The sequence below is a fragment of the Chenopodium album genome, chromosome 4, assembly GCF_948465745.1.
Source record: "Chenopodium album chromosome 4, dcCheAlbu1.1, whole genome shotgun sequence".
Lineage (NCBI taxonomy): Eukaryota > Viridiplantae > Streptophyta > Magnoliopsida > Caryophyllales > Amaranthaceae > Chenopodium > Chenopodium album.
The window spans coordinates 69,390,440-69,407,718 of NC_137837.1; the positions used below are offsets into that span (position 1 = coordinate 69,390,440).

General features: G+C 34.9%; 1 protein-coding gene across 1 annotated transcript; it reads left to right on the plus strand.

The window, feature by feature from the left end:
* Positions 1-13,648: 13,648 nt before the first annotated feature.
* Positions 13,649-14,305, plus strand: LOC145627159 (histone H3.2). Its single transcript, XM_081679558.1, has one exon. It carries the CDS (start codon positions 13,730-13,732, stop codon positions 14,138-14,140), a length of 411 nt encoding a protein of 136 aa, XP_081535684.1. The 5' UTR covers positions 13,649-13,729; the 3' UTR covers positions 14,141-14,305.
* The last annotated feature ends 2,974 nt before the right edge of the window (positions 14,306-17,279 follow it).

Sequence of the window (17,279 nt, forward strand, 5' to 3'; positions counted from 1 at the left end):
CATGCTTTTAACGTAGGCGCACTTCGAGCGACGCCCACAACGCCAAAGGAGAAATCGCCCCCTCACTTTGCCGGGGATGCGACAGTGTCGAGTTGATGCTTAAATTGGTATTGTTTGAAGATTTGCATCGCTACATCTTTGGTAAGCAGGAGATTTTCGTTTAAGATGAATTTGATTTATGTTTAATCTTCTTAGGTAATTTTTAAATTTGGGTTGTTTCACATTTTTGTGTAATTATGTCATATCAGTTGAATTTATGGAGTATTTTTTTGCATAACGATCGTTTTTTAGAGCAAAAAAATTCAATAATCTTGGTTTTTGTGCGAAATTAATCAGGGTTTATTAGTATATTTTTTTGGAGTTTGGTTTATTACCCCTTATTGTTCTTCGATTTATACACCATTTGTGATTATAGGTTGAAGCGCAACTACTCTCTTACGTTTGTTGCTTAAATTCGCTGAAAATCAAGTCCGAAAATTGAACTGGGCATGCATCTAAATTTGCTGCTATTCTCTACATAACTCATCGATTTGCCGGAGTCCAATTTTTTCTTGAATTTTGAGGTACTTGATTTCATCCCTTGTTCCTAATTTCTTGAATTTAACTTATTTCTTTTCTGCCTTTGTTTTATTTTTATTTTTTCTTATTGGCAGTGTTCATTTTCAGTCTTCAATCTTCACAAGAAAAAGGAAAGAAAGGAGGTCGGTGCATATACCCAGGTCAAAGTTCATTATTGAATTTTATTGTAATTAGAGATTAGAGAATTACAATGAGACTAATGTAACATTTTTTTTTTATTATTCTTCACACTATTGCTCAAGTAGTACATTGCTGTGTTGTAACTCTATTTTGCTTAATTTCAATATCATTTTTTTTTTGTTATTTTGTTTTTATGCTTATTTTTTTTTTTATTGATTTTTGCTCAACTCCGCCTATTTTAATAGTGCGTGACATTCAAATTTCAAAAATCAATTTTTTTTTGTTAAATTAAAGATTTAACAGACCTGTTGTGTAAGGTACCAGGTTTGTTTAATATCACTAAACAGACCATAGATTTCATATAACGGGTCTCTTTCCCTTTTAAAATTATCTCCTTATAGGTTATAGAACAAACCGCCTATCTCCAGCAACGGATCTGTTTGTTCTAACAAACAGACCCCCCTTATGATGGGGTCTCTTTATCAAACAGACCCCTGAGATAGAGACCCGTCCAAAAGCGGTCTCTCAGGCATTTTTGGACGGGTCTCTCTGCTTATTTTTGTAGTAGTGTCATTAATAATGTCAGTAAATCTTGTGAACATATCCTGAATGGATTCCTTATGTAGCATTTCAAATCTTTCATATTTTGACATTAGTAAGTCAATTTTAGAACGTTTAACTTCATCCATGTGTTATTTGAAGTAAAAACCAAATCTGCTTTGCGGACTTACAACCCATGATTCTGTTATGCTCATGAGGTCCTAGTCTACAATACAAGATTTACACTGCTTGAGCATTTAGCTCATATTTTCATTATCCTCTTTTTCAAATTCAGATAGTGGTTTAGGAATTACCTCTTTGTTCGCATTGGTTTTTGTTACCTCGAAGTCACCACTTTCAATGACTCTCCATACTTTATAGTTTTCAGCTTTGATGAATATTTCCATTCTATTCTTCCAGTAGGAATAGAACTTGCCATTGAACATTGGTGGTCTTTGGGTCGAGTACGCTTCTTCAAGTTTCTCGTGTGCATTCATCTCTCTGGGAACTTGCTCTACAAGGTTGCTTATATTTTCTTGAGAACCTGCTCTAATACCAATTGTTAGTTTAGATGAACTACTACGAGAAGGGGGTGAATAATAGTAGGTTACAATTATGAAACTTAAGCAGAAATTAAAAACAAAACATAAAAGAAACTTAAAAAATACAACAAGATTTTACGAGGAAACCTTCCAGAGCCTAACTGGAAGTAAAACCTCGGCCCTTCTCGGGACTTTCAAGCAAACTCCACTATAATAGGCAACTCTCCTAGTACAACCTATTATTACAAACCTTTCTCACAAGTTCCACCAAGAACACTTGCTACCTTATAGGAACCTACATATCCTACCCAACCTGAGACCCACTCAGGTTCTTTCAGCACTACTCAAGTGCCTATACTCTGCTTCACACCTAAAGCTCACTCTATGTGCTTTCACTGCTATCACTTGAATTTTAGAGAAGACACACTCCTCCACTCAAGTGTGAATTATCAAGAATTCACAAACTCCCCAAAAACCAATTACAACACAAACACTACTAGAAAATAGGTCATTTCCGACGGAACAGTTCCGACGGACACTAAAATCCGTCGGAAAGTACGAAATTTCCGACAGATTTTATTTCTGTCGAAAATCCGCCGGAATTTTCTGACGGAATTGTAATCCATCGGAAAATTTTGTACTTTCGACGGAAAATCCGTCGCAACTGTTATATTTTCCGACGGATATAGCTACCGACGGAATTTAAGTTATTTTTTTAAAAAAAAAAAACCCCAAACCCTAATTAAAAACGGCGCCCCCTCCCCCTTTAAATTATGAATTTTCTTTCTCTCACCTCTATTCTCTCTTTGCCTCTCCTCTATTTATCTCTCCTCTCCTCTCCTCTCTTCCTCCTCCCTCTTCTTTCCTCAGTTCTCACGGTCTCCTTTCTCCCATTATCTTTTCTATTTTTCCTCCTCTTCTTTCCTCATTCTCTTTCTCAATTCGAACTGAACTTTTTTGCTCAAGATAATGGTTCTCACGGTCGCCAATGGTTCTCTTTCATTCATATTAACGGTTTATATGGTCAAATTCGACCATGAAATCTCTAGATCTAGAGGTTTCAGGGTCGAATTTAGGTGTATTAAACCAAATTCGGCTTAAAATTCGAAGTTTCGGTTGTTAAGGTATGTTTTCTTTTTTTTTTTTTTTCTTTTTTGGTTGTATTTTTTTTTGGCGGTGGTGGTGGTTTTAGGATGGGTAATACGGCCGGATTTGGTTGTATTGGTGGTTTCGGCTGTTGTGGTTGTGGTTGTGATTTTTTCTTTAGGTTTGTGTTAATTTTTAGGTTTATTTTTGGGTGGTTCGTTGCTGCAGATCTGGATTGGTTAGGGTTAAGTGGGGTGGGTTTGGGTGGTGGGTTTGGTTAAGTGGGGTGGGTTCAAGTGGTGGGTGGTGGTGGGTTAAGTCGGTGCAATTTTTTTTTTTTAGGTTCGGGTGGTGGTGGTTAGGGTAATGGGTTGTGGTGGTTGGAGGCGGGGATACGTCGTGTCGGTGGTGGCGCGGTGTTTTTTTTAATTTCGTTTAAGAATTTTCCAACGGAAATTCCGTCGTAACTTTCCAACGGAAGTGAATCCGTCGGAGTTTGCGATGGATTTTTCTGGCACTTGAAAACCCTTTTTCGAGGGAAAAATCCGTTGGAAATAGTGGTTTTTCCTACAACCCCGTTTCCGACAACCATTTCCGACGGAATTCCGTCAAAATCGCCATTTTCGACGGATTTAAGGGTGTTTCCGACGGAAAAGTTCAGTCAGAAATGGCCTATTTTCTAGTAGTGAAAGACTCACTCTAATATATAAATGGAAAGCTACACATGAAAACCGAAATCAAAATGATAAAGCTTAAACCTTTGGCAAACTTACTCTTAAGTACTAAGTGAATTTCACGCTTAAAGCTCTCATTTTACTTCGCTGCATTACTTCTATATTTATATAGGTCCCTCAGCTCATAAAGTTGGGTTTAGCAAAATGATAAGTTCAAACGGAAATTCATTCTTATCATTTTAATTTCGTTTTTAGGAAAACCTTTTTCTAATCATATTCATTTTATTTAAAAGATAATTTTTTATGAAAAAAGATCAAACCGAGTAAATCATATTTTAAAAGGTAAAATCAAATAAAATACTTTTTCTTAAACCTAAGCTTATCTTCTACGAATTACTTAGTTTGCCAAGCTCTATCTGATTTCTAATAAGTTTCATGCATAACAACTAGATATATTTACATCATCCTAGAAAAACAAACTTTCTTTATACAACCTAAGTTATGAAGTCCATCTTTTTCGGATGATATCTTGAGCTTGCTCTGATCCTTGGTTGTTGAGGTTTGCCCCAGCATTACACCGGAACCAAGTCGTTACAACCCGTTGCGAAGTTCTTGTTAGGAAACTCCTTTAAGTTCCATTTCTGGAACTCTTCTTCTGTCTTTACTAATCATCCTGGACCTTCTAAAATTCATCTGCTTCAGTTCCTACTTCAACTCCTAAAGTCTACTAAACCTGCAAATATCACAACACTAGAAAATCCTTATTAGATGGAAGTTTGCTCAATCACAAATTCACAACCATCATCATCAAAACTCATAAGGGTCAACCCTTTCCCCCCTTTTGATGATGACAAACTGAGCAAACTTCTGAGGATAACAAAGTAAAGCAAAAGGTTAGTTTTTTCATTTTTTTTAAGCTAAGTAAAGAACGTACTCTATACAAAATTGACCCCACCCGAAATGACCAAACTTGAAGTTGATTCAAAAATCGAAGTTGACCCATCCCGTTCTGACCCAAATTGATTAACCCGAACTGACACAACCCGAAGTGACCCGATACTATATGACCCGACACGAAATAACCCAACCCAAAATGACCTGATAAGGCGATAGGTAGTCACATTTGATTTTTTTTTTAAAAGAAATTAACTTTAGCTTTGAATTATTATTATTATATAAAAATTAGTCTTATTATTAAAATAAGAATGATTTTCCCATAGATTTTTTAAGTTAATTTATATTTGGCGACTCGACCTGAACCTGACAAGACTCGAATTGACCCTACCCAAACAAACTGTAATCCCCCGTATTTTTCTAATATAATTATTTATTATTTTTACAATATTTTAATTTTAATTTTATAGTATGAATTATTTTGATGTAAAAGTAATAAAATTAACTATTAAGTTATAATTTAAATTATAAGTCTTTTTAAGTTAGTAGTCCAATGCTTAAATTCTACTCGAGCCCAAACCATACAATTCCTACTCCTGATGAAATTAGGAAACTAAAGCCCAAATAAAAATACAAAAACCCTCACCTCTCTTCCTCTCTTTCACGTGAAACACAAAGAGAAAAAAAAAAACCTCACATCTCTTTTTCCTCTATTTTACGTGAAACCAAGAGGGAAAAAAAAACCCTCAAGGCCACCGACGCCCTTTCACCACCGGTGCACAATCGCTGCCCCCACCGCCGCACCTCCGGCCACTAGCAGCAGCCCCCTTTGTAGTAGCCGCCCTTCTTCCTCCCTTTTTCTCACTTCTTTTATTTTGTAATTTTGATTTAAAGCTTCAAATTTTATTTGATTTCAATTCTAAATTATTGTTATTAGGCTTTGATAGTATGTTTAATTTATAAAAGATTATAAATTTATGAGTTTTAGCATGTTTAAATTATTATATAAAATTTCAGATTATATATGTTGTATAATTTAGGGTCTAAACATTGATTTTTCATGTTTTAAGGCTTGAAAACGTGCTAATCAAGTTATCTAATTATACTATGTTTAAATTTTGTTAAAGTATAATTATTTTGATCATATATAAATTTTCAGATTATTAAAGTTTCGATTTTTATGAGCAAGTTATGATAATTTCATGTTTTTATGATTCTAAGCCTACAAAATAATTATTGTCGGTATTTTATGATTAAAAAGCTTTGAACTTTAAATTATAACCTTAAAAATAATTTTCAAATTTCATACTTTTTATTTTGAAGCCTCTAATTACATTGAATTGATATATTTTTGGGTTTTTAACACACTAACTTGCTATATAAGGATTATTTCTAGTAATTATGCTTATAGGGTTATTTTATATACTTAAACCAAATTTTCAGATTTATTTACTTACTTATAAAGTTGCTGTAATTTGATATTAAACACTATATTTTCATAATTTTAACATATAAACTTATAGTTGGGATGTTATATTATTAACTTTGACTATTGGGGACAATTTAAAGGCTTTATTTTGATGATTTAAGAGGTTTTAAAGTAGTTTAGTATTGCTGCAAATTTATTTGTTTGGGTATTGATTTATTTCTCATTGTTTGGTTTAGGAGAGGACTTTGTAGAAGGCGACTTCTAGTTTTAAAGTGGTCAACCGGATTGTTTACACAAGGTACGTACAAGTTACGAAACCTTGCTTGTAGGTGCATGTTTAAGGACGGATCGAGAACTTAGTATCATGTATAGGATCGACTGGGTTAAATTGTTTGGTTATACATTGTGAATTTCAAATGATGTGCACTAGTTTATAATGCAAGTATTATTTGTGCTCTAATTATGCAAGGTGCGCTTAGAGGCAAAGGTATGTGATTGGTGTAAAGATTAAATTATTACTCATTCATGATTATGCAAACAGGATGAGTAAAGGAGGAATTCAAGTCTTATAAGACGAGGTTAAGGTTTTGGGGTGCCTTATGCGCTCAAGGTGTTTATACACCGAGGTAATAAAGGAATAAATAATAAATGTTGTTTGTCACTAATAAATCAAGAATTTAAATTGGGAATTGCCTTGTTTGATTGAATTGTGTTTGGAATGTTTGTATTGTAATGTATATGAGTCATCACCAAGTCTAAACCTGTAAATCACGTAAAGTGCAAGATGGATGAGCAATAAAACTCTGGATTGGTGCACATCTGGAGTAATGACAATTATGGGTTGGGGTACACGGGGTATTAGCCGTGTACTTTTATCGAGGTCGTTTGATCTACAAGTCTCCTATTTCAAATATTATTTTTTAAAAAAAACTAGGAGTTAGGTGAGATCTCATACTAACTACAGTCACGGAGTCACGCCCGTGGTCGTTGGATGTTTATTGATGTTTCCGAAAGAAGGTATGGGGTTTTTATTTTATTGATGTTCCAAATGGGACATAGGTTGGACAACCTTGTCTATTGCTAAATCCAATGAAATAAATAAATGAGTTAGTTAATATCAACTAGTGAAGTCTTAATAAATTTGATAATTGGTCATGTGTTGAGTCTGTATTTAATGGTGCTTATGCTTGATTTTTAGTAGCATGTTAGGTATTTTCTTAATTTATTTCGCAGCTTGTATGTACTCAACTTTGCTGATTGCGTGCTTTTATGTGTGTCTTTCTTTGGTCATGGCCTTCGCCTTTCAATGACCCTGTGACAATCCAATTTTTACACTTGTAATATTGGGGAGCAGATATACCACAGGTTCTTACACATGCAGCATCTATTTCTAGATGGTGGGATCTTGAGTGGAGAGTTGGTTACTTTCTTATTTTATTTACTATTTACATTTAAAGTTATTTAAACTCAACTTTGCTTTCATACAATTTCTATTGGTTTCAGTTTTGAATAAGGGCCTTAAGGGTTCCAAATTGTAAGATTTAATTTGGTTTTGGTTATTGGTTTGAAACTTATATATATTTATTTGGAAAATTTGTCAAAAATAACACCACCTTTGGCCGGTCTTCCCGTAATAGCACCACCTTTTGATTATTCCAGAATAACACCACCTTTCACATGTATTTGCCAAAAATGAAACAAAACCGGTTGATAACCTATTTTACAGGTTACCTGTGACACGTGTCACAATGTCATTGATCAATTTTTTTATATAATTTTTTTAAAAAAAAACCTAATTAATTAAATAACAAAGTTAAAATAATAAAAAAAAAAAAAAACAAAACCACCACCTAGCCCCCGCTGCCCAGCCCCCACCCCCTACCCACCCTCGTCGCCGCCCTTCCCCTTCCCCATCCTTGCCGCCGCCCTTCCCCTTCCCCATCCTTGCCGCCGCCCTTCCCCCTCCCCATCCTCGCCGCCGATCGACCTCCCCGGCCTTCCCCCTCCCTCCACCCATTCCCCGTCCTTAAACAACCCACCACCGCTTTCCCGTCATCGTTTCTAGCCCCCTTCCCTTCCCAATTTTCGATGCCCCTACCCATCTCTTCTCCATTTTTGATACCCCCTCCCTTTCCCTTCCCAATTTCCGGCCCCTACCACCTATCTCCTTCCCCGAAACCATAAACAGTCGAAAATGTTGGTTTTGTAAAGGGGAAGGGCTCGAAATTGGGGACGATGAAGGGAGGGGGGATTAAATCTGCTATGGGGAGGAGAGGTGGGGGCTGAAATCGCGAACGAGGAAGGGAGGAGCTCGAAATCGGAAACGGGGAAGGTGGATGGGGCTGGTGGGGGTGGTGGATGTCGGTGGGCAGGGGGCTGGGAATGTGGGAAGGGGTTTAATTTTTTTTTTTTAATTTTTTTGTTTTTTTTTTTAAGTTTTTTCAAAATTAAAAATAAAAATAAATAAGTTAACCAATCAAACTAGAACACGTGTCCCAGGGTTACCTGTAAAATAGGTTACCAGTTTTTTGTTTCATTTTTGGCAAATACATGTGAAAGGTGGTGTTATTCTGGAATAATCAAAAGGTGGTGCTATTACGGGAAGACCGGCCAAAGGTGGTGTTATTTTTGACAAATTTTCCTATTTATTTTAGTTTTTCCGCTACTATTTTCTGAAAAAGCCTTAACGTTTGAACACGTGGCGGTAACACGTCAGTAATTCTCTTGAAATTGTTCAGGTTATTCACAGGTTTTTAAGAGAGAATTATTGGGGTGTTACACAAACCCAACCCGAACTTTACCCAAAGATTAAACATATTCACATTTACTTAAATGACCTAAACTGAACTTAACTGATTGTAGTTGAACTGAATTAAACAAAACTGAATTGAGCTGAAATGAATATTTAATGACAGAATGAAATTAGGAGCTGAACTTAACTGAACTTAAGCTAAAGTGAATAGGCCCTTAGTACTGAAAATTGACTCTACCCAAACTTACTCGACCCAAATTGATTCGACCCGTACTTGACCTGCCGCGAACTCAACCAAAAGTGTTGACCCGAATTTGAACTGAAACCCAAATTGACCTGACCCGACTCGACTCGAGCTCGACCCAAATACTTGTTGACCCAAAAGTGACCCGACCCAAAATATCCCAAATGACCCGTTTGCCAAATCTAATCCAAACTAAAAAATGTTTTGAACCATAAATGACCCAATCCATTTCATCCCTGATTATAACTAAACACACAAATCGAATAAAATTATCAATGTGAGCTTGATCCACAATATCGACACATAAAGAATGATTTGACATGACCCGTCCCGAACATAATCGACCATAAATTAACCTGACCCGAACGTACCCGACACAAAATTAACCCGACCTAAATGACCTGACTCGAAGTTGACCCGATTCGAAGTGACCCGATTTGAATGACCCAACTCGAAATAACCCGATCCATAATGATCCGATAGGGTGATACATACTAACATTTTATTTATTTATTTTTTTAAAAGAAATTTACTTTAGTTTATAATTATTAATTAAAAAATACTAAATTACTCTTATTATTAAACTAAGAGGGATATAATTTTTAAGTTAATTTATTTTGGTGACTCGACTCGAACTTGACCTGACTCGAATTGCTCAACCCGAATCAACCTGACCCAAAAATTAGTCTAGAAAATTGACTCGACCCGATTTGACCTAACCCGAACTGACCCGACCTAAACTGACTCGACTCTAACTTGACCCAATGCGAACTCAACCCAAAGTGCTAACCTGAATTCGATCGAAACCTGAATACCCAAATTGACCCGACTCGACCCGAATACTTGTAGATCGAAAGCGACCCGACCAGAAATAACCTAAACGACCCGTTTGCCAGATGTAATATGTAATACCCCATATTTTCATACGTATTTTCTAATTAATTAATCAAGCATTATTTTATAAAAAGGGTATTTTAGTAAATTCAATATTTGGAGCGAAAATAATATTTGAATTTTGGCGTCAAATATAAGTATTTAATCATTTGAATAATTAATTATTTTCGGATTTCTAAATTAATAATATAGGTTTAATTATATTTTTTTTAAGGTCGGTCCATACTTTATTATACTAACTATTTCAATAGAAATATCTAATATACATTATGTATTTAACTACTTTTGATATTATCTAAAATATTTATTTATTCAATTATTTTCAGAATTTTTTTTGTGAACGTGAGCTTATCATGTTTTTAAGAGTGATTTTATCACTTTAGTTTGTTAATAACTATTTAACTTAACCTCTAATTCTCTATCTCATTTTGTTCCTATCTTCCTTCTCCCAACCATATGTGTATCCATCTAATTTTTCTTATCTTTTAACCAACCAACTAATCTAGACCAAATGTTACTCAAATTCATTCAACAAACTTAAACTTATCATGTTCTTATTCTAATATCATTCCACCTTAAGCTCTATCCTTTCTACACCCTCAACACTATAAATAGACCCTTAATTTTTTCCACTTATTCACACCAATTATCTACTTTTCTTCTCCTCTTTTTACACAAATCATCCCGTTTATCTTGAAGCCAATTTTCGTGCACTTCTGGTCAGTTTTGGGATATTGACGTTTCACAAAATATTGTTCCTCTTAAAAAATCCTTGAGTTTAGGCTCAAGAATCACCCAATTCGGAGTTATATCAAATGAGTTATAGCCTCTGCAAGTTTTGCCTATTATTTCCAACGCAAATCCAATTCTTCTCTTTTCCTTGGTTTCTTATCTTTTCTTATTCTCTTCTCTTATTCAATTATTATTATTATTATTATTATTATTATTATTATTATTATTATTATTATTATTTATAAATAATTATTATGAGTAGTTTTAATTATATAAAATCATATTTTTAATAATATTTATGTTGAAAGATTCATGTACATATAGTTGAGAGGTTTTAATTTAATTATTTGTGAACCTTATATTGATTAAGGTTATATTTATTTGTAGGGTGTGTTCAATCAAGGTTCTTGAGGTTCTTTTTGTGTGGTTTTTATAGCAAGGATCAAGGTACGTTTAGGTGGCTAGATACCTTTGAAAGTAATTGGTTTGAGTAACATGTTTTACATGATTTGATTGGTGATTGAATTAAATTGATTTTGAAATAAATTATGTTTGAAAGTATTTATTTTAATAAAAGTATTTGAATGATTGATTTTTAAATCATGTTTTGAATGGTTTGGATTACTTGTCGTCTTTAAATAATATTGGAAACTATTGAATATTAAAAGGATTCATTGAACCATTGAATTATTATTATTAATGCTTTATAAGCATGTTAATAATTCCACTATGCGGATTTGGTTTATTGATAAGGCCTTGGACTTTGTATGACCGGGTCTTTCCTCAAGAATAGCCTTGTAATATAAGAAGACTAGCATGAGGGGTGTGCACACTTGGGTGAGGAATTGAATTAAAAGGAATTGGTTCTTAATAAAGGAATTGGTTTTATTAACTTTTATTTTGAATATTGAATCATTGGAATCGGTTTTGAAATAATGAGTTTTGAATTTATTGGATTAATTATTGGAATTGGTTTTAAAAGCATGTTTTCAAATAAATTGTGTTTACACTATCTTGCACTTATCGTACTTAGCATATTTTGCTAATCCGTATTTCTTATTTGTTTTGGTTCGCCCTGTTTATCGTAATGGTAAGCAGTGTTGACTATTTTCAGGTGGAGTCATGAATGAGCATATGGGAGTCCAGGGATTTGCTTCACTTAGTTTAGGAATGTTGGTCTTGTCTTTATTTTTTAGCAATCATAACAATGTTACTATTTTTATAAGTATTAATAAAAGAAAGTTGATTTTCTGCTGCAAGTTTTGTTGTTTAATTAAGTATTTTGAGTAGCCTTGCGTAATCACGCGGCGATTATATGCCCAAGTCTATATCTACGATATAATTATACATATTATACTGGTATTTTCGTAGAGGGAGATTTTGGGGTGTTACATAATCCGAATTAAATATACGCTTGGTACCATAAATGACTTAATTAAACCATTTCATCACCGATCATAACTAAACACACAAACCGAATAAAATTATCAATTTGAGTTCTATATATCGACACATAAAAAACGACTTGAACATGACCCGACCCGAACATACTCGATCATAAATTTACATGACCCGAATGTACCCGATAAGAAATTGACCCAACCTGAATGACCTGACTTGAAGTTAATTCAAAAATCAAAGTTGACTCGACCCGAAGTGACCCAAATCGACATGACCCAAAGTGACCCGACCTGAAATGCCCGACTTGGAATAACCTGACCCAAAATGACCCGATAAGGCAATATAAACACATTTTATTTTTTTAAATTTTTTTTTAAAGAAATTTACTTTAGTTTTTAATTATTATGAAGTAAACATTACTCTTATTATTGAAATAAGAGTGATTTTCCCATAGATCTTTTAAGTTAATTTATTTTTGGCGACTCGACTCGAACCTAACTCGACCCAAACTGACCCGGCCCAAATTTACTCAACCCGAATTTGACCCGATGAGAACTCAACCAAAAGTGCTGACCCAAATTTGACCAAAACTCGAATAGACCCGACTCAACTCGAACCCGAGCCGAATACTTGTTTGCCAGATCTAGTCCAAACTAAATTGGTACCATAAATGACTCAAACCATTTCATTCCCAATCATAACTAAAAACATAAAGCGAATAAAATTATAAATTTAAGCTTGATCCACAATATCGACACATAGAGAACGACCTGAACATGACCCGACTCGAACATACTCGACCATAAATTAACCCGACCCGAGAGTACTAGACAGGAAAATGACCTAACTCGAATGACCTGACTCAAAGTTGATTCGAAAATCGAAGTGACCCGAATTGATTGACCCGAACCGACACGATATGAAATGACCTAACTCGAAATAACCCGACCCAAAATGACCCGATGATAGGACTTATTTATTTATTTATTTTTAGTTTTTAATTATTATATAAAAATTAATCTTATTATTGAAATTAAAGGGATTTTTCCATACATCGTTTAAGTTAATTTATTTTTGGCGACTCAACCTAAACCTAACCTGATTAGAACTTATTGACTCGACCCGACCTGACCCAAAAATTAGTCCTGGAAATTGACTTGACCCGACCTGACCCAACTCGAATTGACCCGACCACAACTGACTCGACCCAAACCTGACTTGACATGACATGAATTCAACCAAAAATGCTGACCCGAATTTGACCCAAGCCCGAATTTACTTGACTCAACTAGAATACTTGCTGACCGGAAAGCGACCCGAACCGAAATAACTCGAACGACCCGTTTGCTTGATCTAATCCAAATTAAAAAATGCTTAGTACCATAAATAACTCAAACCACTTCATCCTCGATCATAACTAAACACACAAATTGAATAAAATTATCAATTTGAGTTTGATCCACAATATAAACACATAAATAACGACATGAACATTACTCGACCATAAGTGTGGCAAATTACCGCCGTTGAAATACAATTAAATTTTTTCATAAATTCAAAATGTTACACCAAAAAGTAAAGCGGGAAGTCGTACTCCACGTCATCGATCCACAATCCGTGTAAGTCTCATAAACAACCCTCAACCGTAGATTTAACATCCCATTCAATAACGGTCCAGATCTCATTGCTGACTCCCACCCTTATTTCACCCCTCACTATAAAACAACCTCTCATTTCTCCTCGAAATCTCATCTATCCCGCATTCTTCACTCTCATCCATACTTTCTCTCTCTAAATCAACTCTCTCTCTAAAATCCTTCATATTTTCTCTCATCACCAACAATGGCACGAACAAAGCAAACCGCCAGAAAGTCCACCGGAGGAAAGGCCCCAAGGAAGCAACTCGCCACCAAGGCAGCCCGGAAGTCAGCCCCAGCCACCGGCGGAGTGAAGAAGCCTCACCGTTTCAGACCCGGAACCGTTGCGCTTCGTGAGATCAGGAAGTACCAGAAGAGCACTGAGCTTCTCATCAGGAAGCTTCCATTCCAGAGACTTGTCAGAGAAATTGCTCAGGATTTCAAGACTGATCTCCGTTTCCAGAGCTCTGCTGTTGCCGCTCTTCAGGAGGCTGCCGAGGCGTACTTGGTTGGTCTGTTTGAGGATACTAACCTCTGCGCAATTCACGCTAAGAGGGTTACTATTATGCCCAAGGATATCCAGCTTGCCCGAAGGATTCGTGGTGAGAGGGCTTGATTTCTGGGTTAGGGTTAGGGTTTTATTTTGTAATATGTTGAAGATCTTTAAATGAAAGTAGTTTATGATCTATATTATGTAGTTATCGGTGTAATGTGATGGTTAGTCAATAAATTTATTGACTGTCTTTATTTTCTATATGAATATATATGGTTGTTCTGTTTCTCTTGGTTTTTGATTGATTATTACTGTTTGATTTCTGTCTATTGTAGCAGTTTGTAAATTTAATCTATATTTTGGAATGCTATAAATGGTTATTGAATACTTCTTATAAGTTTGATACTCTATTGTAAATTGGGTTATTTTGCAACTCTTGATGTGAAATTTATGAAGATTTTTCTTAGTGTTAATTGTTGGATTCGTTTATCTTGTCTCGAAACCATTTGATTTGAAGCTTATTAACTCAAAGGATGAATGCAGGATTATTACTTTTAAAGCAAAGGTTTGAAATTTTGAATGCTACCCCTTAATACTCGAGACTATCTAGACTTAATTTGCTTACCCAGATAGATTTAACATATAAAATACCCTTTTTAATTCACATCATCAGAAATTAAAGAGTTATTGGTGTAATTGAGGCATGAGGCTACTCTATTGTTTTATTATTAATCTGAAATGTAGTTGACTAATCTGATTATAGTGAGTTGTTGAACGTAGAAATTGGGTTGAACATTGGTTACCTTGATGATGTTGATAATGTCAAATTTCAGAATTGGGTGACATAACATTTCCGGAGTACTGAGCATTTGGATCAAGGTTATAACTTGATTATTTGATGCAAGTACTGGTGTGCATTTTTTAGCTTTGTATTCAGAGGTGGAGCTGTAATTTGGTGATGCTTTTATAATCTAGAGTCATGGATTGTGGGATGGGATGTAAACAAGTAATCTAGTGGTAGAGCATCTAACTTTGGTACAGGACTGTAAGATAGAGGAAGTGAGGCAGGTAAAGTGCTGAACTCTCAGATTTGGGTGTTCTAATGTTTTTAGCGTTTTGTGGTGTTAGTGTGGCTTATGAACCTTTTACTTAATGGTGTATTCGCTCTTGTGAGTGGTGCTGGGGCCTTTATATTTATAGACATCGATGAGATTTGTTAGTTGGGACTTGGGAGTCTTGAGGTTTGTATTACAGATATGATTTTGATGGTGTTGTACTTTAGAGCTACGTCTGGAATTGGTATTGACCTGTAGAAGATGGAATGCTGATGCTATTCTATTTTGAAGCACAACTAGGTTAGTTACTACTCCGTATTCTTAGTTGCATTAATTCAAGTAGACATCCTCATGCTTACACAATTATATTTTGTTTCAAGAATGCAGGTGGTATGACCATTGCTCTGCATGATTTACTTGTGGGCACAATATCAGGCAGAACCAAGCAATCAATCTGGGTATAAGAGAGCCCATCCTATCACATTAGCTTTTCAGTCTTTTTTCATATAGAGGTAAGGGAATCTCTTTTAAATTCGCAGATGACCTTTGTGATGCTTGTTCAGATAGAGTGTGCACCCCCTCTTGGTCCTATACCGAATACTTTCCTCAGTTAGCGAGTTACTGTCAACTGATCAACCTTTGTAAACCCATGCCTTTTTTCTTTTCATGAGTTCATCGGTGAGCCTTTTCTTGTTTCATATGTCCATTATGAAATTCTTTGGGGTGTAATCTTGTCAATTGCCTTACAAATCTTACTATCCTATGTTTGACAGTATGAGGCATGATTTATTTTTGCCTGTTTGAAATTATCAGACATGCAGGGTTGTCTTGTTTGAAATATCTTTGTGTTATACTGACTTGCTGCATGGTTCGTAGTTTGACATTATTGTGCCATTTAATAATAGGAAGACGTAATTATTGTTGTTAATCTATGGTAATATTGGATCTACTCAGATTTTCTAGTATTTTCCTGTTTGTTTATACATTTCGGGTAGATTAGCAGTATCCTGTAAGAGGCAGTTCCTGAATGATGAACACACACCTATATGGGAATTTAAACTATGCAAAAAAAAAGCAAAAAAAAAAAAAAAAAAAAAATTCTCTCTCTATATTTTTGTGTGCTGTCACATTATGTTCTTGAAGTAAGTTCAATTCCAAACACATAATGAATTTGTTTTTTTTTTTTTTTTTTTAAAAAATGTTTCTGATAAGCTATTACCTCGGAATTAGAACTAGATCAATAAATGTTGCATTTCTTAGAAGTATATTCTCTGCTTGACCTGCCTCTCGGAAGTATATCAAAACCTTTTATATAAATAACTACGAACTGAACACCTTCCTATTTTCCTTTGAACTAGCCTCTACAACATTTAGACCTTCTGCCTTAAAAATAATTTGCAGGATATCATATCTCAGAAAAGCCAAATTGAATTTATGAGTTTCTCTTTTTTGTGCTGAGGGTTACATGACATCTTGACTTCTAACTCTTGTAATACAGTACTTATGAACCCTCTAGATTGATGGAGGGCCGAAATCAGTTTAGCTGCCTGATAGACAAAATGCTGCTACTGAGTATTGTATGGTACAATTGTACAAAGTAAGGCCCCATTCCTGAAAAACAGCCGATGTAATTTCATTATTTATTGCTGTATTTGTAATTTTGTACTGACATGGCAGTCAATCGTGCTCGTGTTAAGGTTTTAAGTGTGCTAAACTTTAGACATGCTGGACCTGCTGACCTTCTAAGCTAGACTCAAGAGGTATTAGCATTTCCCATTGAATACCATTGAATTTTGCAAAAAACTTGAGTGTGCTTCGTGAACTTGGATGGGCTTCTATAACTGAGATAGCGGTTTTGGAGTATAATGCTGTTCGATACACATAACTCATGTCGACCTTTCTTAGTTTGACATTATTGTGCCATTTATTTTAAGGAAGATAAGATTGTTGTTGATCTATGGTAATAATGGATTGGATCTAATTTCAGATTTCCTTGACTCGCCAATGGCACTTTCCAGTTTTTTCTTATACGAAGTACTAAATTTATATTTGTGGTAAATCAGCAGTAATTTGTAAGAAGCAGTTCCTAAATGACGAACTCCATATACAATTTCTGATCTTATGCAAAAAGCAAAAACATTTTCTTGCTTTATATTTTGTGTTATGTCATATGATGTCTTGAAGTTAGTTAGTTAAATCCAAGCATG